Raw genomic sequence first — 25,808 nt, forward strand, 5'->3', positions numbered from 1 at the left:
GTTTTTTTCCCTGCAACTGCTAAGACTAAAAACGTTTCCAATAAAACAAGCAATAGGAAACCGAAACAAAACACCTCTGAAACTGTAATGCAATCACGTTGTTCCAAGACCCAGCGCTGCATGCACAGAGAGCCTGCCTGCAAATTTATTTCCTGAGTGTGGGAACTCTGAAGGCAGAACTCAAAGCAAGGTAGGCTGTCACACATTAAATATATCTGATTTTCTGTAGGTTTTCACATGCAACCTGCATACCCTCAGTCTCTCTTTCTCAGATCTTTGCAAAAGATAATTCAGCTCTATTTACTTATGGTTCATTTGCAGTTCTTTTCACTACTGAATTATGAAGTTATTCCTCTTAATACTGCCGGGAAAGTTAATAATACCCACGACTTCAGATTAAAAATTAAATACGGGTATAATCATTATTTTTCTCTGATAAATATTCATGTGTAGTACATATTATGGCTGGATTTTTCCAGAAATTAATATATATAGAAAGATGTTAACATCACTCTTATTTTATTACAACACAAAAATTACAAGTGCTTTAGGCAGATTTATACAAGTATGCTGCTAGACTTTATTACTGATGGTGGTGGAATGATGCTTTTCAAATATATGATGTAATGATGATTTTGAAATGTATGACTACTTTCTTTTTTTCTTTTTTATTTTTCTTTCCTTGCTTAAAATTTCTTACTAACAGGCTTATAACTGACATGAATAACTGGGGTCCAGAGTAATACTCATAAATGCAGTGTCGCTTAGATCTTGGTCCAAGAAAGCCTCCCTATTTAGTAAGGACTCTTCAACTTGTTCATAAATGCTTCATAATATCAGAGACTTACAGAAATCGGTATTGTTACCTTATTTGTTTTCCTCTGCAAACACACTTTTAATCATTATTATCTTTAAATATGGATACTTATTTTCCTAATGCCATAGTACAGCAAAGTTAGGTCAATGCCTTTGAATCGAATGAATGTGTCAAATTATTTTTGCATTTTCCTCTTAGTTTAGCTTTTCAAAATCAGTTTACTATATGCTCATATTGCATAAGTACAAAGGCCCATTCAAAACTGCAGAGATGTGTCTCACAGATTATACCGTTTGATGGTATTTGCTTATTAGCTAAAGTATTTAGTTTCTCATACATCTGTTGTATCCTTCCTAGTTCCTAGCTCTCCTCTATAATCCTAAACCATTATACTTTCAGTCTCTTTTTGGGGAATGTTAATAGCAGCAATCCACAATAGTCCAGTACAGAACAAAGTGTGTTTAGTGGCATGGTGGGCTTTTGAGAACTGTTTGCCTCTTCTCATGCAGCTCAGCGTTTTACCTTTCTAAATGCTACAGAACAGGATTCTCACTACGTGGTTCCAGTGACTCCTGTGGCTTTACTTTTGAGTTGTTGCAGTTGATAAGACGATGGTAGGGTGTGTGGTGGCTGTTCCTTTCAGCTCATACCCATCCATGTGAAATTTTAACCGGCACCTTACTGTTTGTCCACTTTGCCTTCCGAGTCCTTCCTGAAGCTCTTCCGAGCAGTTTTCTTTGGTGCTGACAACAAACAACCTCACAAATTATCTACAAATGGTTTCACTTCATTTCTCACTGTCTTTATAGTCTTTTTGATTAATTGTTGAACTATCTGTTTGGTTTCCTCTTCACCCAAGTATCCTCATCTTCTTCTTAGACTGAGAGTTGAGGGGAAAAGCTGCTACTGCCATAGGTCACAAAGTCTGATCTGAGCTCCTACCTCCCATTTTCTTCAGAAACGCATCAGTCTGGTGATGGCATCTTTTTGTTGTTGTTGTTGATGGATTTCGCTCTGAATCAAAACGTTCAGCTGTGAATTTTGCAAGAAGTTTAAAAATAACCATGGAGTTTTATCAATCTGAATGTTTCCCTGTTGGTGAGGAACGCTAATTAAGCTTTCAGTGGCAAATTGAACCTGCAGACAAGGAACATATTTAGTGCATTTTCAGTGAAAAGGAGCCAATTCCTACCACTGTCTTCTCTTGCAAGTGGATCAAGCCTGTTAGCTTTCTGTTATTCTCACCGGTTCTCATGCTTTTTGTCCCAGAATTTGAGAGCTGAATGAGATGAGATGCAGTCATATCATGATGCATTTGCTCCCTTGAGTTGTCCCAAGGACTTCCGTAGTCTATGGGACTGCCCATGTAATTTCCAATTAGCATTGAGAAATGTTTCCAGATCCATCTCTTTTCTCATAGGGTGCTGACACATTATGGACAAGACTAAGCAATTGCGTTGGCTGTTATAGTATTATGTTATATGAAACCACAGATGCACTTTCTGAGTAGAAGGAGGTCAAACAGTGAGTGATATCCCATAGTAAGGAACTAAGTCAGCTGCTTTTTCCAGTAGATCAACTGGCCAGTGCGGATCAATGAACTGTTCCTATTATTACTAAGACACAAAGCAAAGCCTCTCAGCTTGCTCAACACAGCATCATTCACTCTGCCTGACAGCCAGGTGCTCCAGTAGTCTGTATCTTTACGTGTGTTTCTGTGCCCTCTGACGGTTAAGTTCTGTAGCCTTCAAAACCATAAAATTACTTTTCAGTTCCGTGCTGATGCAGATTATGTATCTGGAATTCCAAGATTCTGTGGTTCTGAGAAAGAGGATGGTCCGGTAAAGGAGACCGCTCTGGTAGCAGAAAGCTATCAAAATATCCTGCTTTTGTTTATTAGGTACCAAATGCTGTACCATCATTTTATGAGAAACACGGTAATTCTGGTTTCTTTATTGCTGCTATCTCAGCCATGATATCTTATGACCTGACACTATGTTTCCCTACCTACCAGGCAGAATGCCAGTCTGTCAAAATTATTTTCTTATCTATTTGTTGTTTATTGCTTAAAAACCACTGGTGTAATGTGCATTTGTGTATTTTCGGTGTTCCAGGGAAAAACCAAACCAAACCAAACCAGGTTATTCTGACCTAGAATTTTGGAGGAGGGAAAAACTTGTGAAAATCAAGGGAATAAATAATAATTCTCTGTGGCCAAATATGGAAATTGTGAAAGGAATTAAAGATTATTGCCCACCTCTTCAAATAATATTAACAAGCACAGTTCTTTTGACTCGCGTCCTTTTATCATGGTCAGATAAATTACATTACGAATGCTAGACACCACTGAAAACAAACCAAAGGTTTATCCATGGTTCTGTTGAGACAGAGAGATGAGGTGACGTTCGATAAGAGGCTTTCTTAAGACTGTAGGAAACCCAAATACCTCTGCCACTTTTGACTTGGGTGACCAGAGGTGACGGTAGGGGGTGTGTAGCAGGGTTTCTTGTGAACTGCCTCAGAAAGTCAGTAGTGCCGACCTGCTCGGTGTTCATTAGCGTCACTTACCAGACAAAACGTCGTCACCATGCTGAGATGTGCTAACATATTTGGCACTTGCAAACTCCGGTTGCCACTGAGAGGAAAATCTGGAGAGCTGCAGTGCCTTTGAGATGTGAACACTTCTAAGCACACAAGTCCCCTGGAAATATCAGCAGAGCTGTCGAAATTAAAAGTACATTCATTGCCCTTCTCTTCTCTTGCAAGCTGATTGTGATGGGGAGACTGTGGTTGCAAGTGTCAGGTTGGTCTGTGAAAAAGCAATTCTCTCCTGGATAATTTTGGCAGAACAGCCTGACCTTCAAGAAACCATGACTAAGGATGGCCCTTTATCTTCTTGTTGCCCATTACAGCATACAGTCTGTGACCGAGTCATATAATGGAGTGATAAACTGAAGTCTAGAGATTCACTTCTGAAAATTGCTCTCACGTAATAACAATACCCAGCACTTATGAAATCTCCAAGTGAACTTGCTTAAAGGTGACGTTCATGTCAGTAGAAATATGGAGTCATTTAAAAGATGATTCTATGGTAAAAGTATGTCCAGGGCTGAGATTAGGTTTGAACACAGCTCAAGGAACTGACAGAAATCCAGGGTCAAGGAGTGAAAAAGTTTGTTCCCTCCTTGCCAGGAATTTATGGAGAACTGCAGGCAGTGAAAACAGGGAACCAAAGACATAATGATTTTTTGCAGTGAGACTTATGGAGATGGTATAAGACAGACAGTTGGAGAGCGTCAGCTAGAGGGAAAGTGACAGTAAGGAGGAAAATGACGTGATCTCCATTCAGAGGCTGCTAAGGGTTTAGAGAAGTACACGTTGTTCATGGACAGCCAGTGCAACTGTGATTTTAGCCAACTGATGCTTGCTGAAATCCAATTCAACCAAAAGTCCGCAAGACAGAGTTTGATCCTTTAAAGTAAAGGTATCTTAGTGACAGCTAGTGACCTTGCATGTGATTGTATATTTATCCCAATGTGGCTTTTATTCAAAATGTTCTTCCATAAGGTCAGAGGAAACAGAGGTTTTGTTGTTAGCCTGCTTTTTTCCTAAACTGACTTTCTTTTTAAAGTAGGTATGTGGAAATAATGACTGTTGTCATCAACAGGCACTCTGTATGCAGGAACTAGTCGGAAGAAAAACCCTACAATTCCCAGCTGTGTGAGTGGGGAAGGCAGAAGGCGGCCTACTCGGTCAGCAGGGGTGAGTAGAGTTGCTACAATTCAGTTTTCAAAATAAGCAAAGAAAAAAAAAACAAAGAAAAAACCAGTACCGTTTAAAAACCCTCACAATTCAGAATACAAGAATTTCTTTATTTTGTTGGATTCTTTTTGTCTTCTTTCTGTGAGAAAGACCTATGCCAGACCACAAACACAAAGCATCTGGATTCAGGCATTGCAACTAGATCACAGCTACGTGCTGCTAAGTCTAGAGAACTTGATGTTTGCATCTTGGCTTTGCTTAAAGTTGGAATCTTTTTACACTATTCCTTCTAGGAAAAAGAAGGTTTAAGTGCACACCCAGACATATTTTTTAATCTATTTGAAGTTACTTCTGCTTGCACTACCCTACCTAAACACCTAGAATCCAGGATCAGTAATGAAGCCCTCATATATAAATACGTTGACCCTCAAACTTGAGTTGTTGCACGTTCCTCTTTCAAACTTCATGATTTCTAGACTCATTCCTGGGAGCTGGTTGTTTGATTTTACTTAATATCAGTTGCATGATTCATTCTAATGCAGAATATTTTCTCTATATTTTTATTTGTACTACAAAATATCATTAGATACACAGGTGTTGGAAATGTCTTGTGACACATTAAATATCATTCCAATTTCCTATCTCTGCTTCCTAAGTTTTGTTGCAAAAGCTATAAGAATCGATGGATTTTGTCCATCAAAAAACTTATATATACATACAACTTATTATTATTGCCATAATTATTAAATTGTGCAATATGTAGTGGTGTTACTTACAATGGTTAATGTTCTCCAGAGTGCTATATACATTTATATATACGTATAAGTAAGAAGAAGAAAAAGAATCGCCAGTCTGTCTATATCAGGTAGAAATAAAGAAGAAAAGAAACTGCAGGGTTATTGCTTGTGCTTGTCTGCTGACTGTATACATGAAGTGGGGTACAGACTTAAACAAATAAATACATCAGTGCTACAGTTTTGCCTTATGTAAAATGATAGTAATAATGCATATCTCCCAGGGGCAGTGTGAGTCACCAGTGTTTGTAAAAAGGCTTTTCTACCTATCGAAGAGAGGCACTTTAGAAGTGAAATGAATTAGTGTTTTTCTCAGCGACACTAGATTAAATGCTTTTTGATTAAGAATCCCACAGTTACTGAGAAACTTGCTGAATTAAAATGACCTGAACACTCGAGAAAACCATGAGCAAATAACTTGCTTTCTAATCTCTAGGTTTGCTACATGATAGTTGGGGTTTAGTGGAACGATTGCGATCGATAGCCACAGACACCTATGTGACATTTTACAGCTTTGTGGGGAGGAAGCCCTTAGCCCTATGGGCTTGATGCCAGTTCCCGCTGTGAAAATTTCATGGCTCAGAAAACAGCTCGTCCTGTGATGTATAATGTTATCAGCAGCAACTAACCCTGCACACGGTTCTCTCAGAGCAAATGAAAACAAGGGTGTTTGCTTTACTTTCAACAGAAGAGATTTAAAAGAATACTTCAGATTACACTATGGTAAAAGTTTGACTTGACACTAGTGTAGCTGACTTGTAGCAACTCATTAAACCCTGGTGTCACAGTTGTGCTGCAGAGCCCTAAAAATATATTTGTTTCACAGATGAGTCAAGCTTTCACTCAGATACTTCTTGCAAAATCTTTTTACTGGGTAGAGTTATGCTTTCAGTCAAGCCAGATTGTCAAGAGCAGTAACTTAAATCCCAAGCAAAACTCATTTGGGCTGGCGACTTACCCGTTTTGCCATGAAGAGATGTCCAAATGGGCTGAGACGAAGAGATGCAGACCTGTAAGTTCTTGCACAGGGTAAGAAACAACAGTGTAGCTCAGTTTACTGCAGCTTAAAGGACTGTGGGATGCGCTTCCGAAGGTGAGGTGCATACAGCACCCATGAAGACACTAACTCAAGCGTAGCTTTGCAGTGTGGCCTCTCATGCACAAGCAAATCCACATGCTAATTGCCTTATAGAATAAAGATAATTTTATATATTTTACTGCTAGTTATTGTTATAGACAGTTGTTAATGATTTTCCAAAATGTTACACGCATTTAGAGTGCTGCAAAAATAATGATTATCAAGACAACATTTGAGCGTAAGGTCTTTTGACTCGCTGGGGTCTTATGTTCTTATTGAAACAGTCATAATGCTCATGTAGTCTTAACTTCTTAGTCATGAAACCACATAGGAGACAGGAGATTCTGAGAGACGCCAGACACTGACGACTCAAAAATTTTGTTCCCATATAAATGTAGTTTCAACCTGGCCCACTGGAATAGGTAAAATTAAATCACTGAATGCATACTATATGGATAGTCTTATTCCAAACTAGAACACCCTTTTTCTGGCTTAATTTGTTTCGCTTTTAAAATGACATAAGCTAAACAAGAAAAGACCAAATCCCTCTTATTTTGAATGGAATATTTATAGAGTCAGTTAAATCCCCGTGACCTCAGTGGTATAACTATACTAGTGAGCTTTTCCATATAGACCACCTTAATAAACACTTTTACAAAGTATCCTATGGGCAGCACGTCCTCTACTATCTATTAATTGTAGAGGAATATCTGTGAGTATGAACTGAGCTCAGATAACTTGATAATGACATTAATCTGAGTGGCTATCTGATATTGAGAGGAACTGTGAGCTTCCTTCCAATTCCCAGCGGACAGTATTTGCCAACCCAATAAATTGGTTTCCTCGGTCTGCTATCTTAGCAGACAAACAAAAAATGGAGTGGGGAAGGGACTAGCATCTGGCTGCTCTGGCTCCAGGAGGAGGCATTTCTGAAGCAAGATAGACATATTGTGTTGGGATGGAGTGAGGAAGCTTGCAGTGACCATAGGCTTTAAAAATTCACTTGGAAAAAATGCACGTGTGAGAATCCCATCTGCGTCCCCCGTTCAGCCCATCTCAGAGAGATGTTCATATCTGAATATGTGCTACAATTTTACTTTTCTACAGGAGGAGGAAATGCATATGTAGTGAACAGCAGGATTTTCTGGGGGTTTGGTATCCAGTCACCAGCTGTTAGGAGGAAGGAAACACGGCAACTTGTAAGGCATCTGGTTGACCTAAAAAGGAATTACTTGGACCTCAAACTTTCAGCTTCTCAAGACAAGAGAGGAGGCATCAATCTGGTTCAGGTGTTTCCTAAGAAGGAAAAAACCCCGAACAAACCATATCACAATAAATCAATCTGCTGCTTGGTACTCATCTCATTCCTATTCCTAAAAAAACATTAATTCCTTTCCCCTTTACCTTGGCTAGTAAGCACTTCCTGAGTGATTTCTGTTGTTCTTGCATTGGGTTCTTCATAGCGTTTAATGTAAGGAAAACCTGATTGCAATAATCAAGAGGATTTACACTTGAAGCTAATTGACCAATAAGTGCCTTTTTTCTAGATGGAAAATGGACCTTTTCCGTGCCAAATAAGCATCGGGAAAGCTTAGGATATTTGAGAAGTGACATTTGATTATGAGACAGGGACAGATCAGAAGTGTATCTGTCCATCCCAGTGCAGGTGTCTCCTTTGTGAGTGAGAGAAAGCAGGGTGGAGAGGACAAGGCTGGCTCTTCTGTGGGGCTCAGTGGGAATCAGGTGGGAAGGGGCTGGCTTATCTGCGAGCCTGCATGTGAACTGCAGGAGTCAGGGAAGAAGGAGATGCCACCAGACCTGGCCCTTTCTCCACCATAGTGGTCCCCATAATTCTCATGAGGAGTCCCAGTGAACTGGTGCATATACATTTAAAATCCAGATTTTGAATCAGTAAGGTCCTGTGGTTGATAAGCAGTCCTTTTGCTTTTCAGTTGAGTTCTTCTGCAGCAGCTATTGTTGTGTTCCAAGGTACTATTTTAAACAACGAAATAGAAACAGTCTAAACACGCTGTGTGCAGGCACACAGTCAAATGTCAGAATACTAGTGCAGAATTAATGTTGATATCCTCCTCACTGCATTTCAGGTCATCTGGAGTAGCTCAGGAACAAGTGACACTCTAGATTACTGTTAGAGAGAAGACAGAGCAGGTAGTCTCTCCAGGTACCCTTTTGTTTTCTCATTTTCTTCCACTGCACTCTAAGTACCTCTGCAGTCACGCTCTGTGGTGAGACTAAACGGCTCCGGCAGTGGGAATGCTAATGACTGGGTTTTAATTGCAAAGGCTCTCTCACCTGTGTGTCAGCAGTGTGGATTGTTGTGACCCAGGTGTTGTCACAAGCAGATTTCGGCCTGTGTGGGATGCGTTCGTAGGTCTCAGTTTAGCCGGTAGCAGAGAAGCCGCCACTTTCTGTGCTGCTAGTAGCAACTCTGATAGCAAAGACAGAGACTGTATGGGCGTAGAAAAGAAGCAAACCTGTGAAACAGTTTTAAGACAAATTAGATGGGTAGCATAAAAGCACTGTTTCTACTACTTACGCTGTGTAGTGGATTTATGAATTTATGAAGTTTAGTCGTCAAGGTTAGCAGTATTGCTTCTTTTACAAGCTAAGTGAGTGGCAAGTACCCCAAAATAGACCCTGGCACTTCTAAAGATCTGTGAAGATAGGCTTGGTGTAACGTTATCTCACTCAGTTCTTCACACCCACCTGAGGCTGCTTTGAACCCTGTAGGATAAACTAGGGTGTTTCAAAACAAGGAAATTGCATCTGTACCTTGTCTCTGATCCTCATATTCCTTAACAGTTTACGGTTTTCATGGCGTGAAAATCTTTGATCCAGATTTATCTAATTTAAATAATGTAGGGCAAGGCCACTCCATTTTCTCTTACCCTTTAATGAAGGAGATGATTGTTTCAGAAAAAGCTTAAGTATTATTTGAGAAAAAAAGTAGTTCTGACAAACAAGCTGACAGCATGGGCAGGGCTCAATTTCATTCTTAATCCTATGTATATGTGGTACAGCTACAGGCGGCACATCTGACCTGGTTACGATATAGCTGCCCGTCAGCCTCCTTACACAGTGGTTAGAAACAGCAGCATGGAACCGATGGTGTCCCAGGCAATGTTTGTGCACTAATTGCACTCTGACTTCAGGAGAGATCAGACAAGTTGTAAACACGTACCCTGGCCTGTATACAGGACCTGACAGAAAGATGGAACCTCGTAGCTATTTAGTGGTTTTTAAGTCTTACTAAGCGAATACAGTTATTCCCCTTGGAAGTGAATTTCAGGCTCTGTCTAAAGCGTTTTGATGGCAGACAGGAGAAAGCTGGATTTGTTCATAACAGTATTTTAGTAACTTGGAAAATGAGTGTATTAAAAAGCCACTGGCGAATATGCTTGTTGGGTGATGTATTCTTGCATGGAAGGGTGTGTGTGCACACAGTAAGACAGGTGCAGGGGCCTCCCCAGCATCTGGGTACCAGTTCTTACATCCAGTATAATGTCACATGCACCAGCCGTGTTTGCCCCTGGCTTTGGGCCCTAAGCACTTCGTTTTGCAGGAGTGTAAGGTGCAAAGTGCCAAACAACAGAAGCACAGATGTAACTCTGTTCTGGAATAACCGCAGAGTCACAAGAGCGCACAGGCAACACATGGTGGATGGAGACTGCCCTGTTTTCTTTTAGTCTGCCTCTTTTTCTTTTAAACAAAACACTCGGTGACTCACAATTTTACTGCGTGCTACATCCAGGAGACACTGTAACACCCAGTGAACTCCCCCACGGACTTGATGTGAGTTTTAAAAATTTATTGCCCAATCTGTAGGTTGATATTGCTGTGCGTAATCCCAGAGAGTTGGTACATGTCCATGTGTCACTGCACATTTTCTTTAGGTAGAGCTCTGAAAGCAAAGTAGAATAACATGCTATTTATATCACAGTTATTAGAAAGATAGCAGATGTAACAGAGCTCACAAAAGACAACAGGGGTTCCTGTGAATCTCGGGGCACTGTAGAAGCCTACTTTGTAACCTTGCTGAAAGAAAATGCATTCCCAAAACGTTATGAAAGCGCTGTGCTTTTGACAAATCCCCTTTTCTTCCCCAACAGTGCTGAGAGAGACTTTTATAACAAAACTTAAAGCTAAAAAACCCTTGTCGTTAGGTACGTCTTTACAGTTTCAAAGTTCGAGCCATAAACACCGAAAGGATGACTACATAGTAGTCCATACATGTATTTTGTGACCAAGTACATGCACGCAGTTGCAGTACCAACTTAATCTATTCAACTCAGGGCCCGTTTTTAATTTCCAGTGGCAGTTTTAAGTGGGATGGGACTAAGGGGGGAAATAAGGATTCAGTTCTGATTATATTGCCAAAATGTCCTGATTCATCCCACCAGGCAAGTCCAGGACTTCCCAGTATTATGATGGAATGTCATCTAGGACAATGAGGTGCAAGTGCATAAAACTGCTTGTAAAAGAACTCTAAATGAAAATATATCCTTTGAGTTCAGTAGGGAGAAATTACATCTTATTCATGACTTTACTGAAAAATTACATTACACGGAAAAAGTTACGTGAAGAGACTGTTCATATTGCAAATCTGTGTAAACAGACACTTAGAAATGCCAGAATTAGGATGTCCTGTGAAACCTCAGTTTAGGTCCCTGAGGAATTACAGGTCCACCCTGTCTTGTTCTACTCTTGATGCATTAAGTAGCTCATGCCTGGCCCAAGCTTTTGCCAGCAAGGCTCGGTATCCTCCAGGTATGTTTACCAGTGTTTCTGACCAGACACTTCCTCTTTCTGCCAGCTGGCTCCTATCCTAGATTCTCTGCTTAGCTCCCCTTCCTTGTTTCTTACCACCTCTTCATTCAACTGCTCCATCCTTCTGCCCTCTTAGGGGCAGTTACTGTCTCCTTCCCAAATGAGTGGATCTCAGTCTCTTCCAACTCTTTGTCATTCTCACCAGCATTGGCTTTGAAAGCAGTTTTTGCAGAGGTGTGTACAAGGCCAGTGCCTCTGTGCATGTTGGAAATCCTGTGTGGTCCCAGAAAAGTGATGATACAAGTTGCATTGTATTGTCACTGGCACCCACTGAGAAGTCACTGGGATGGCTACTGGTAAAGATATAGGAAGCCTCTGAAATCATGAATCCACTCTTCCTTATGGTGATTTGGTAAATTAATTGCTGAAAGCTTTGTTAGTTTATTTTCCATAGTCCTTTGAAGGGGATAAATATGACTCAAGCAACAGGAAGTGTATTATTTTTCATGCTTCTTTTGACTTTAAAAACATGGGATTTGTGTACATCTGTTCTTTGTCTCCAGCCTTTTCTAGCTCACTCAAGCAGACATTTACAATAGGATGACATTGGTTTCCTCTTCCATTATAATGCAACTTCATTTTTGGTTTCCGTTTGTCCTAAAGTAGCCTGAACTGCAGCCTGTGAAACAGCTGGCAGGTAAATACACTATGTAAATAGCTTTATTTCATTAGCTCACATTAGTTTTAAGGGTGCTCTGCTGTCATTTGTCTTCCTTGCAGCTGTCATAGCGTGTGCTGGACCATTTCGCAGTTTATACCGAATATAAGTGTATCAAACGGCTGCAAGCTAGAAACTAGGCAGAGAGTAGCTTCTTCCTTTTCTTTAATTATGAATTACATTTTTGAAAGGCAGGTCCAATCTATCTCAGCTTTAGAAACAGTTCTTGCAGAGTTGCACAAGGTCAGTACATGCATGCACGGTCGAAAGGCACTGGGGGCAGGAGGTGCTTTATAAGCCTGTAACATTGCATCATTGGCCTAGTGACCGTGGGGAGGTGACTCTACTGGCTAATGATGATGAAATAAATTGTGAGCAGCTGTTTCTATAGTCTGCTTAATTGCAACAACAACAGTGAGAGGTGCAGGCAGCAAACCAGAGTGAGCCTGTCACGACACAAGGCAGGAAATGGAAAGGACACGCAGTATGCTCTCTGTACATTCACAGGATCGGAGCCTTAGTTTTGAAGTGAATTGATTTTTTTATTGACAGCACTTAATTTTGTATGCTTTAATTTTTCTCACTTATGGGGTTGGGTTTTTTTGTTGTTTTATTGCTCACACACAGGGTCTTACAATCTAAACAAAGTTCCTCTAGCCACAGTAAAATCGTGATCATTCTCAGTTAGTTCTTTCGCAGACTTGATAATTTCCATCTGGAAAGGCAGTCAGTAGTGAATTTGGAGTGCTGTGGTCAGAGTTTCTGTCATGTCATTGCTTTCACAACACACTGCTATGGAACATTTAATGGCCCTCTATGAAGTGCTATTACAAATACATAAACCTAAAGTTACAATTCAAAAGAAATGAACTAAATTCTGTTGGTGGTGCAGTATCATCAACTGTTTTAATCATGGGGGTTTGCCTTTCTAATTTGCAAAATCTGTTAAGCACCAGTACGTGCGAAACCCTGGGGTCCTCAGAGTTTCCAAGCTGGTCTTCCTTGAGACTTAACTTTTATCCACAAAACAGAGGGAGCCTGGGAAATGGCAGGATGAGTCTCCTCTCATCGTCTTGCCAGTGTGCTGAAAACAGTTCATGATACTTTAGTCTCTGTGCCCTTTCTTCTGTAAGCGCCTCTGCTGAGAATGTCAAAAGAGATAACAAATAATGCCAGCTGTGTAGTAATTTTATTGAGGGTAAATAATGTCTCGGTTATAGTGGGGTTAAAGGCAACTAATCATTCCCACAGGTCACCAAATAAGCACGTTACATCACATTTTCACAGCACTGGGTGAGATATTTGTTGTGAATGAACTATCCAATAAACTTTGGCCTTGTCTGACTTCAGACCAGGCCCTAATTTTCACAAATATGTCAGTCATGCAGATGAGTTTGCAATGTTTGTTATCAAGAGAATATTAGAAATGCACTGGTACATTACCATGTACGACTTATAGATAGTCTGTGAGCTTGCCCATTTTATTCTTTATCCTCTAGGGAGACAGATTGTTCACGTGAGTTTCAAGCTGTGATCGAACCTTTAATAAAAAGTGGTGAGTGGCGATGAAGCTTTGGGGAGCCTAGGCGATACTGCAGTCTATAGGGCAGCCATCAAAATTGTGGTAATTTAGACAGACTCCCTGACCCTGCCTTGTTCAAGTCCCTGGTAAATCGCATCTTGGGCCTCTCCAGTCCCATCTCGGGCCTCTCCAGTCCCCTGAGCAGAGCTGAACTGAGGTGTCACAGATGGCTGGAACTGGCAACGTGAAGTGCTGGGGACTGGACAGAAATAGAGGTGGCAAGTTGGGTGTGATCTAAGCTCTGATCTGGAGGGTGATGGGGAGCTTGAGAAGGTACCCTCAGCTCATCTCCTCCCACTCCTCACTTCTGAGGGCATTAACATGTAGTAAATCCTGCTCTGCGTCTGGCAGTGTGAAGGTGGAGTTGGCAAATTAGGATAAAGAAAAACCCAGAGTAAAGTCACAAACAGTGGGTCAGAAATCATGTAACTTCAGTTTCATTCAGTCTAAGTCTGATTTCTCGTATTTGAAGTCATCTGCCAGCAGGCCGGCTGATCAGCCAGCAGCAGATAAATCACATCGTACGTGAAAACCTGTGTGCTGTACATTCACAATTTCATCACACGTTTTATGAGGTGTGCAGCGTACTATCAGACACAGCAGAAATAACCTTCCTACATGGTGTGCGCCACCACCTCGGCCAGACCTCAGGCTTCTTGATGCCAGTTTATGCTTTTCCTGGGGAAAGAGTAGAATTATGTTTTCTGGGGAAACACAGCACCATGTAAGCACCCATGCTTAACAGATAGTAAGTTACATTAATAATTTATATAAAGTCATGCAGCCTACAGATAGTTTAAATTCATTCTCAACAGCTAATACTTTGTAGTGGTAAAAAACAAGACATAGTTCCTCTCCCCTCTTCTTTCCTGAAGGAAGCAAAACCCAAGGCTGTGTTTCTCGGCTGAAAATGGACTGACTTCAGAGTATGTTGTGTGCCAGCTGGGACTCTGGCTCTGGGCTCTGAATTCAGGAGCTCTAGCCTATCTCTGAAAAGAGCTGCTTCTTCTGTCATTCAAGATTCTGCCTTATATTCAATATACATCTAAAAAAAGCACCCATAAACTAACCGAACAATGACCTTGACCATCACTTAAAGGAGAAGCAAAGAACTCCCCACGGCATTCAGCATCATTTATCAAGGCACGCTCCTATCAATCCTGTTCCCTCCAAGGAAAATATCTTGATCTCAGGCTTTATTACTGAAACTTTTGGTAAAAGTTTGGGTAAATCTCAGCAGTGGAGGCTTAAAAATTTGCAAGCAGTTAAGAAAATCTGCTACTTTGCAGTCTTTCTCCTCCATAGACCCAAGCAATTGCCAGGATGGCCACACAGATACACAACACACTGACCTCCCTTGCCATGTGATGCTTTCCAGTTGCTGCAGTCCCTCCCGTGGGTGGCGTATTTTGGACGGTGACACACTGACTCTGCGCTCTACAGCACCTCTGAATGCTACAAAGCGGCAGTTGTTGTACATGCAGTATAAATTCAAACCCAACATAATGAGATCTTGTTCCCTAGTAAATCTGTGATGTGCTGCTGGCTTCAGAGGAGAGATGCTGTTATACCTCAGTCGAGGAGTAGGCAGCATAGGGACCATTAGAGTGTATTTTGAAGATTTTTAATTAATAGCCTCAGAAATTCAAATAGTAATTGTCAAACTCTTCTTCAAATCTCCTAATAGCATAAAAATACATGCATTTATTGTTATATAAAGATATACATATACTTAGAAATTGGCAGGAGAGAGAGGGAGAAAGAGTAATTTTTAATGAATATTCTATTAGATTTTTCTTCTTTTATGGACACTACCTTTTCAGATCTGGAGTGCACCTCATTTACCAATTACTACTTTCTCCTTCCTCTCTGACAGTTTGCTTTTAAAAGGGAAGGGACAACTGAATGATCTTCCACCATTTCCTTACTCTGTTTTTACAGATATTATTTCCCTTTGCTGCCCCTATTCTTTCATTAAAGCTGTGCACAGAATGATCTGTCCCTTCTTACACTCGAGGAATACCTGCACAATATAGAGAACAGGTCCTGATCCAAGCTTTATTTAAGCCAGTGTGAAATTTCAGTAGACTTTGGATCAGGTCCTAAACATTCCTTGCACAAAGATTCTCCCCAGTTGGGAAACTACTTATTTAAAGGTATGCCTCTGTGCTCTTAAAATATTGGTTTTCCTTTCTTCAGAGGAACTTCATAAAACTGAAATCTCTGGCCAATGTGCCTGTGTCAAGACCACACTGTGTTTTCTTATAGCGTATTTTGATGACAGCGTTGATTTTTCACTCTAGAAAAATGGGTGATGCATGATGCTCGAGGACCAGCGATGCACTAGTTAACACATTGGACTTGCATATTCAGCTCAGCCTCTCACGGAAATTGCTTAGCTGCCCATTTGCCTCAGTTTACCTGTTTGAATCCAGGGCATAATGCCTTTGTGAAGTTTAAATGATGCTTGTTTTTAAAGTACCTGAAACAAAGGGGATTAAGTAATGTGAAAAAAAAAAAAAAAAGTTATTTGTTTAGGAAAAAAAAAATCTACAGCATTATCATAGGGCTGAGGAACAACAAAAAAGGATTTGCTAAATACAAGCTTAAAGCCAACCTTGAAAATGTCCTTTTACTCTTTGTTTTGGATCTCATAACAAACACACCAGGTTCATCATTTCAAAGAAATTATGTAATGAATGAGAATCTTACCCTTACTCTAATCATGCTTCATGGTACATAAATCAAGCAGATTGCCTATTAGACTCGTGTCTCTCCAAAAGAGCAGATGCAGTCTCACTCTAAATGTGTTGTGAAGACACGTCCTTTTGGGCCAGAACACTGTGTCCTCAGTCAAAGCCTGAGCCTATATAAAAAAAAAAACACATTGCAAATGAGAAAATAATGTGCAGCACTGAGAAACACCTAGTCATATTCATCCTGTAAAGTGAGGTTTTACTGCAGGAACCTGCAGACGCAGAGTTAATTGATCCGGCAGCAGGGCACTGTGCTACAAAGACGCCTGAGCACACAAAAAGAGACATGATTGTTTCAACCATTTCTATTGCATGACAAATATATTTGCCTTATAACTGTGCCACATTTCACTAAATTACATGCTCTGTGGTTTGCTCTGATTGTATGATAGCATCACTCACTGCAACCACAAACCACCGGGAATTGACATCGTCTCCATGATTTCACTGGTTTTGTCACAACCATAGCCTTTGGCATTGCTGCTGGTTTCACCAAAAGGAAATGCTAAACTGGATGCACCATAGAACGTTTCTACAAATGCTTATTCCCAAACTCTTTTAAAGGCACATGTCTGTAGGCAGTGCTTCTGTCTAGTGAAAACCTCCTTGTCAATGCAACTTACGCAGCTCCCTCCTGCCCTTCCAAGTGGTGGCATTGGATTCCAGGTCATCCAGAACTGAAACACCGCATACTTTGGTGGAGGTCATGAGGTCATGGGCCAGCCAGCCCTTCCAGATAGCAGATTTAAATGTGCTTGCTTGTGGTTGATAATGAACGAAGCCTAGTAATTGCTCGGCCTGTTATTTCACCTTGATTACTACAGTTGAAGCATGTGATAAAGATATCACCCTGTGAGATGAGTTGGTAGGTGGAGGCAGAGGCCAGGAAGGATCCTCACAGTTGGCACCATTTAGATGGCATGGGACAGAGAAGATCTGGCACTTATTATGGGCTCCTCTGGAAAAGAAGAAGAATGCCTCTGGGTTACAGCGAGAGTGCCTGATCCTTCATTCCTCCATTCCCTCCCTCCACCCAGAGATAACAGCCTTCACTTGTCCAGTTTTTCAGTTTTGATGTTGCTTTAGGACATTGCATGTGCTCAGGCAGCTGGAAAAGGAGCTTTCAAATCATAATTTCAGTAGGTATGGCCAGAATCTCCTAGCACTTGAAAGCCCTTAAAAAATAATATTGACAATTTGTAGGGCTGCAGTACTTTTTAAAGACAGCTAGTTCTTTGTTATCTGTGATAGTGGAGGTCTAGGAAGATCCAACAGGCTAACTGAAGTTATACACATACAGCAGGTTATGGTGGGGAGCATATTGGAAAGATACCTGAGTGGTGCAGCAGGCAGCCAGCTCAGGTTGTCCAGAGTGATGCTGCACATGAGTGCATGGGCTCTGCTCGTCTCAGGTGGGCTTCTCCCTGAGTCGTTCTAGTACCTGCACCCTGTCCTCTTCAGCCAGGTACATAAGGCAGAGCCATCCACACTAGCACCGAGTGATGCCGGCTCAGGTTTGTTGGGACAAAACTGCTCAGTCTCAGCTCTTGGCGCAGCTATGTTTCTTCTAGAGAAAGCAGCGTAGTTTCAGTTAGTATAGCTTCACTCACGAAGATTGTGCTCTGCAACGAACCAGAAACTGCTTGGATTTCACCGGATCCGTGGTATGACCTGTCTGTGCCAGACAGGCTGCCCGTAGAAAAGGGAGAGTTGACTGTAATGCTGTTTCTGTTGGCAGGAATAACACATAGTCTCGTTGCAAGGATGAGACGACATTGCCATTTCTTAGATCTATTCCATGGAAGAACAGAGAACTTCGGTTTCAAGTGCTATTTATCTGGCATGTTTTAATCACGGAATCACGGAATCACGGAATCTTCAGAGTTGGAAGGGACCTCTAGAGATCATCTAGTCCAACTCCCCTGCTAGAGCAGGATTGCCTAAAGCACATCCCTCAGGGCTGCATCCAGGCGGGTCTTGAAAATCTCCAGAGAAGGGGACTCCACAACCTCCCTGGGCAGCCTGTTCCAGTGCTCTGTCACCCCCACTGTAAAGAAGTTTTTCCATGTATTTGAACGGAACTTCCTATGTTCCAGCTTGTGCCCATTGCCCCTTGTCCTGTCGCTGGGAACCATTGAAAAGAGCCTGGCTCCATCCTCCTTAAACCCACCCTTTAGATACTTGTAAACATTAATCAGGTCCCCCCTCAACCTTCTCTTCTCCAGGCTAAAGAGTCCCAGCTCTTTCAGCCTTTCCTCATAAGGGAGGTGCTCCAGTCCCATAATCATCTTGGTTGCCCTACGCTGGACTCGCTCCAGTAGTTCCCTGTCCCTCTTGAACTGGGGAGCCCAAAACTGGACACAGTACTCCAGTTGTGGCCTCACCAGTGTAGAGTAGAGGGGGAGAATGACCTCCCTCGACCTACTGGCCACAGTCTTCCCTATGCAGCCCAGGATGCCATTGGCCTTCTTGGCGACAAGGGCACACTGCTGGCTCATGGATAATTTGCTGTCTACTAGGACCCCCAGGTCCTTCTCCTCAGAGCTGCTTCCCAGCATGTCCGCCCCTAACCTATACTGGTGCTTAGCATTCTTCCTTCCCAGGTGCAGGACCTTACACTTGCTTTTGTTGAACCTCATTAGGTTCCTCTCTGCCCAGCTCTCCAGCCTGTCCAGGTCACGCTGGATGGCAGCACAGCCCTCTGGAGTGTCAGCCACCCCTCCCAGCTTGGTATCATCAGCAAACTTGCTGAGGATACACTCTGTCCCCTCATCTAGGTCATTAATGAATATATTGAACAAAATTGGTCCAAGTATTGACCCCTGAGGGACACCACTGGTTACAGGCCTCCAACTGGACTCTGTGCCGCTGATCACAACCCTCTGAGTTCTGTCACTCAGCCAGCTCTCAATCCACCTCACTGTCACCTCGTCTAGCCCATACTTCCTCAGCTTCCTAATGAGGATGTTATGGGAGACAGTGTCAAAAGCCTTGCTAAGGTCAAGGTAGATGACATCTACGGCTCTCCCCTCATCCAGCCAATCCGTTATAACATCATAGAAAGCTATCAGATTGGTCAGGCATGATTTGCCTTTGGTAAATCCATGCTGACCACTTCCAATAACTTCCTGTTCCTCTATGTGTTTGGAGACGACATCCAGAATGAGTCGCTCCATTACCTTCCCAGGGACAGAGGTGAGACTAACCGGCCTGTAGTTCCCTGGGTCCTCCTTCTTGCCTTTTTTGAAGATTGGAGTGATGTTAGCCTTCCTCCGGTCCTCAGGCACCTCTCCTGTTCCCCATGACCTTGCAAAGACGATGGAGAGTGGTCTAGCGATAACATCTGCCAGCTCTCTCAGCACTCGCGGGTGCATCCCGTCAGGGCCCATGGATTTATGAATGTCCAGCTTGGCCAAGTGGTCTCTGACCCGGTCCTCCTCAACTAAGGGAAAATCTTCCTCTCTCCAGACCTTCCCCCTTGCCTCCAGGGTATGGGATGTGTGAGGGACGGCTTTATCAGTGAAGACCGAAGAAAAGAAGGCATTCAGTAACTCTGCCTTCTCTGTGTCTTCCACCACTAGGGCACCCGTCTCATTCATCAGTGGACCTATATTTTCCCTAGTTTTCCTTTTTCTGTTGATATACTGGAAAAATCTCTTCTTGTTGTCTTTAACTGCAGTGGCCAAGCTGAGTTCTGATTGAGCTTTGGCCCTTCTAATCTTTCCCCTGCATAGCTTTGTTATATCTTGATAATCCTCATAAGTTGCTAAGCCCCTTTTCCAGAGAATGTAAACCTTAATAGTGCTTAGATTACTTCTAAATGATGGAGGAATAGGCTGAACAGAGGTATAGTGAAACATGGGGGTGATTTGTTCCAGGCAGTCATGGCATCACTAGCTTGATTAGTTTTTGTGTCATCCAACTGCACTATTTCAATAAATTACAGTATTTTTATGGCTAAATTGAGCACTGTGGTGCATAGTCCACTTGCGTCATATAGATAGTTTCATATATATCTCCTGCCAAGCAGGTAGTAAACAAAGGCTATGAATATCTACACCCAACTGGAGTACCTCTGTGTCCTCATTGTAATTTGTGACCAAAATAACAAGATATGTTGTATACTAATGCCATGGTATATATTTGTCTCTTCTGAAAGGGCACCCTCTGAGATTTTGCATCCATACACACACATACACGCACTCTCCCACACTCAGATGCTCTCCCTCTCTGTGGGGTTGTACAAAGAGATGTGAAGCACATAAATCTTCCCATTCCAAGAATCTCTTGCTATAAAGAAGTCCTTGGCTAGAAACAAGCTTGTATATACTGGATTTGTAAAGCAGCAGAGTTTATGTTTCAACTAGATAAATAAACCACAGGCTAGATTCTTATTTGAGCCTTCTCTCTTTGCAAATTTAATTAAAAAGAAGCAGGAGAATTACTGTATGGTCTTTTTACACTTTTTCTCCTGGAATTTAGCAGACTACTTGAGAATCTGGAGGAAATAGGTGGACATTGTCTCTAATCTGGTACACATTTCAGAGTTGCTTTGATTTCACAGAAAAATCATAAACTATCAGTCTGACTGATTCTCATCATAAGTATTAATAAACACTGAGTTGTTACCATTGGCACCTATCTTCTGTGAATATATCGGTCCCTATTTTTGTGCAGTTTTTGCTGAATGAACAAGATCTGCTCATTTTTGCTTTAAATCTAATGATTCCCTAGTTACGGAGAAGCTAGTGAGTGTAGAAGGCTCTCCAAGGATCCCCATCTCTGTACCGCCAGTGGGACAGGACTCTGTTGGGAAGGGAAGAAAGTGGGATTGACATCCCTCCCTTCTGCCTCTCTATCAGGAACGGAAGGCTGCAGCTGTGTGACCTGTTAACCTCATTATTTTTTGGAAGTTGAGCATTCATTTGGTAAACAAAGGCAGGATGAAACCTTCAGCTGGTATAAACCAGCATACCTCTGTTGTCAGAAATGAACCTTGCCAGATTTCTCCATCAAAGGAATTGACCCGAAGTCATGGGAATTCATTACTGGAATATACGTCAAACACTTCTGGACTGTATTCCTTCTCTTGAAAACTCACTTTAAGTTTGGTGATCCTCCAGAGGCATTTGCAAAGACTATATTTTAATTAGTTTGAGATCAGGTAGACAGGGAAAAAATCGTTGGAGTTGGCTGTAACTCCAGCAAGAAGAGACCTTATTTAGAGGAAAGGAAAACACTGCCGGATTGAAGTTGCCTTTGCTTGGCAGAAAGAGGGGGGAGGAGTCTGTGAAACAAATGATTGTAGCCAAGGTGTTTTGTTTCAGTTCTGTGGGTTTTTTAAATCATTGGCACTACTATTATGGTGAAGCAATACAAAGATTTAAGGCAGCTCGTGCAGCCACTTCGGAGGGAAGGTGGAGAGAGTCAGCGGATGCTGCAGACAGAAAACCAGCTTCCATCCACAAGATGAGAGGTGCACAGTGGCTACGTGCAGATGGGCTCCTGCCAAGAAATGTGTAGCAGCCTTGGAAAGCTTCTAAAAGCTGGCGCAAGGCGCGTGGTCTGTGTCTGTTGACACCTACACGTTCCCTAACTAAGCAGTGATTAGCTCCTTAGGCTCTTTCTTTTTCCGTACCCTCTGTGCCCATACGAACAGACGATATCTGTTCTGGGTACAATATCCACAGAGCAGAGAACCTTCTGCCTGGTGATGTGGTCAGTTATAAAAACGACATGCATTGACTTTGCTGTCTACACCTGTTTGGGATGCTTTCAAACTCAGTGTTGACGATATTGTTTTGCATAAGAAGGCAATTCAGAGGGGAGCCAAAAGCTCCCAGGATTCATTTATTTACTCAGCATACTGAAGGGGCACCAAAAAGTTTTACAAATGCAGCACGTTAAGAACTTTAAATCATGTATTTAAAGATTAGGTTTTGTTTACCATGCTAGGTAAACCAAGCAAGAGGAATAACAAGGAAATGCATGAAGTATACCCAGAGTTTTTATTGGATTTGCGAGGAGAGAGTGAAAGCACAGCCCTAGCAGCTGGCTTTCTTTACTGAGGTTTAAGATTGCCACCTAGTTTTCCTGAGATTGCCCGTCCTATTTTTAAATTGGCATTTCTAGAATAAATAGCGCTTCACATTTTGTTATCAGGATCATTATAATATCTCTCTTTGCTTGTCTTTGTGTGACAAATTGTTGGTTTTACACAACGAAGGTACAACAACAAATGGTTTGGATTGAAACATAACGATATGGCGATTTAGAGTAAGACTTCCTTCATTTAACCTTAGGCATGAAAAGAATTGGATGTCTAGTCTCAGTCTGAGCTCTATCATCAGTAGCCAGTAAAGAGAGAGGTGATTCTAGAAGATGATTCATCCCATCCAAAAATAGGTGTCTAGGACTAACTGCATGATTTGGATGCTGGAGGTGTCTTTCTCTCTCCATAAAGCGAGGGAACCTGTGTAACTAACTTGGACAGGATGCTTGCCTTTTAGATGTTACATTTTCATGAGAAAGGTGTGCTGAAAGGTATTTGGTTACAGCCCTCCTTTGTGGCTTCTCTTTTACAGTCAAGGCTTTGGGCCCAACTAGAGCTCTGATAAGATGGTAGCAAAATTGACAGAAGTAGATAGTAAAGATAATCTCATTCCCAAGGAAAAAAAAAAACAACAAAGGAATATTATATCTATATACACTGCGGTATGATTTTGCCCTCCCCTGAGAAATGTGGGTGCGTGCAACAAAAAAGGAACTGAGCCATATGATTTCTGTCAACTGTCAACCCCCCCCCCCCCCCCCCATATTATAAACTGCAGAACTGAGACTCCATGGGGCCAAACACATTGTGAGTAGTCACATTGGGCAAGCTGGAAAGATAAGGGTAAAATCCAGTCAACCAGAATTCGCAGCCCTGTTCCCTAGTCAGTACAAGTAGATGCAATTTGTGTAATGGGCCTATGCCCCTTCACGTCTTTCTACAATTTGGCATCCAGTTGCGTACCCCAGCACTCCGGGCTCTCTTATAAAAGGTCCTGTATAAAAGACCTGGCCTTGCAATGGAGCGTGCACTGAGTGACGCGTGTGTGGATGAAAGGGAGCAGAAGTGCCTTAATGCAGACAGACTCCAGAGACGCTGACTGTTTTGTGGGATCTGAGCTATCACGCAGCATGTTTTGGGATCTTTTAAGATGTGGTTTCCCACTGGATCTTGCGAGATGACAAATTGTAACTGTAAAATGTTATCTTCTGCATTCAATTTGTTACACTGACTTCTCGACACCTTTTTTTTATTAAAATATTCTAATTTCTCCCTTTTTATCAGTAATTAAAACGAAGTGGAAGAACCCACCTTCTAAATGTGCTACTTAGCAATTACTCCTGTAAAAACCCCTTTGTTGTCATGAATAAATAGATAGTCTCGTTTACTGGGCCAGCAGAATAATTAAGCTGATCCATATATTAGGCTGATGTTTGCGTCTTCTTTCTGATTCATCCCAGATATAGAAGAATAGGCCAAGCAGCTATTTCTGTCTTTTTAATACGGGTGTAAGCCAGGCCACCAGGACCACGCTGTTTCCCTCAGATGACCACCTAATCCCTCTGATGATACCAGGTGCGAGAATGGGGTAAATGTCAGAGAAATTGATAACGAGGAAATACATCACAGAAGTTGGAACCCCTTAACATGAAATATGTAGAGTGCCATCCCTTGTGAACGAAGATGCATTTCTGGCTCAGAGAAAGACACTTCATGAAGTTTTACTGCACCTCTTCAGCAGCTCCGCGAGCTCGCCTGCCCGGGGACAATTAGCTGCAGTTGCTGCTGCTGGAGAGAATCACTGCGCAGCAGATATTCTACGTTCAGTAAGTCACATTGGCAGAGCTCAGAGTATTGACTGCCTCTGCTGCATTTTCCAGAGGTGGGATGCAACGTTGTGTCAGAATTTGTACCTTTTCATCTTAATCACTAGCCATATCAGGCTTCCTCCCCAAGAAAATACGATTCTTGGAGAATGGTGACTTTATCCCAGGCTAATCACTCCGGCTTTAGAAATGCAGTCATTATTCCAGAGCAAAAGCATCTCTTGTCCAGTGTGCAGCATCAGCATTGAGAGTTACTTTGGTCAGTATCCCATACAGAAAAGCTTTGCGTCGTGTGGGTCTGTACTAATTACAGAGAACCCTGAGCTGAAATTAACTTGGTCCTGTGGATGAGAATGAGATATCCTTTTGCTGCCCTCTTTCTTCTACTTGCAAACATATCTCCTGCCTGTGTTAGTTGAGTCACTTCCACCTGCATCCAAGGAAGTCAACACTCAGAAATGAGGTGATATACTTAAAATCAGAAAGATTCAGTGTAGTCAAAGCCCCTTGAATCTATAGCCTTACTAAATCTCAGCGTATAGCAGATTTATTATTTTTTTTGCAGACAGTTTTTAAAGGTGGTTTCGCGTATGTATAGAAATGACCTGTTCAGGGTATCGGTCCCAGCAGATTTATTCCTAGAATGGATCTCCTGGTTTAACAGGTAAAAATAATCATATCATCCCTCATTGTACATAATAGAATTTATTTTCCATCAAACCCCACTTATTCTTCCCAGATATGTATTTAAGACTGCTATTTTAATAAAGAAAAAATATCTGAAGAGTTTCGATGACCAAATTGCATTGAAATATGGAGATCAAAAGTATCAGCAGGCTGTCTTTATATTCTCCCATGATACTGCTATTTTAAGGACTAATGCGATTTGACATTAGGAGCATAAGGAGAACAGACAATATCAACATAAGATGAGAATCATCAGAGACAGCTTCTCATGCAGCCATTCTTATTCAAAGCACTTTTTATTTAATCTCACAGTGCCAATATCTGAGAGTCATTTATTGGGTTTCTTGTAAACATCTTAAGCAACAATTAAATTACTACTCAGTATTAGAAATTAGATGAGATAGAGAAGATAATGTCTGAAAGAAATGATACGTTTTCACATGGGCAAAGGATTGGCAGCAGGTGTCTTAATGATCCATACTGTCAGATGTATTCTTTGCTGTTTTTATTAACGGTCTGGAAAACTGAGCAAGCAGCGAGGTAAGAAATTTTGCAGCTGACACAAAATGGCTGAAGGCCACTGAGGGCTAGGGATGGCTGTGAAAACTTTTAGTAGACTCTAGGACAGCAAGGTGAGATAGAAATATGAGAGCAAGCAGAATCTTCTGTTTTGAATAAATACAAAATAATCAGATTTGGGGGAAAAAAGAAACGAAACCGCGTCAGCTACTCTTAAAAGCTGAAAATTACTCAGGAAAAAAAGCGTCATCATTGGTGACAGTGAAATCCCCTACGTAAAATGCAGGGTCATCCAAAAAACAAATTGTGTGAGTACTGCACAGCCCAGGATGGAAAACAGGCTCTGTAAATATTACAATACTGCTTTATAAACCAAGAGGATTGGCATATCTGAAATACTGTATTCATGCTTGGTTATTTTTTTCTTGA

The 25,808-nt window shown here is 41.7% G+C and overlaps 1 protein-coding gene across 1 annotated transcript in view; it reads left to right on the plus strand.

Annotated features, from left to right (window-relative positions):
* LMNTD1 (lamin tail domain containing 1) overlaps positions 1–25,808 on the plus strand; it is a 161,544-nt gene that overhangs the window by 133,086 nt on the left and 2,650 nt on the right. Inside the window, exon 9 of the mRNA XM_063323657.1 lies at positions 4,485–4,579. Coding sequence (XP_063179727.1) covers positions 4,485–4,579 — 95 coding nt within the window. The remainder of the gene's footprint in view (positions 1–4,484; positions 4,580–25,808) is intronic.

This window comes from Chroicocephalus ridibundus, chromosome 1 (assembly GCF_963924245.1).
Source record: "Chroicocephalus ridibundus chromosome 1, bChrRid1.1, whole genome shotgun sequence".
Classification (NCBI taxonomy): Eukaryota; Metazoa; Chordata; class Aves; order Charadriiformes; family Laridae; genus Chroicocephalus; species Chroicocephalus ridibundus.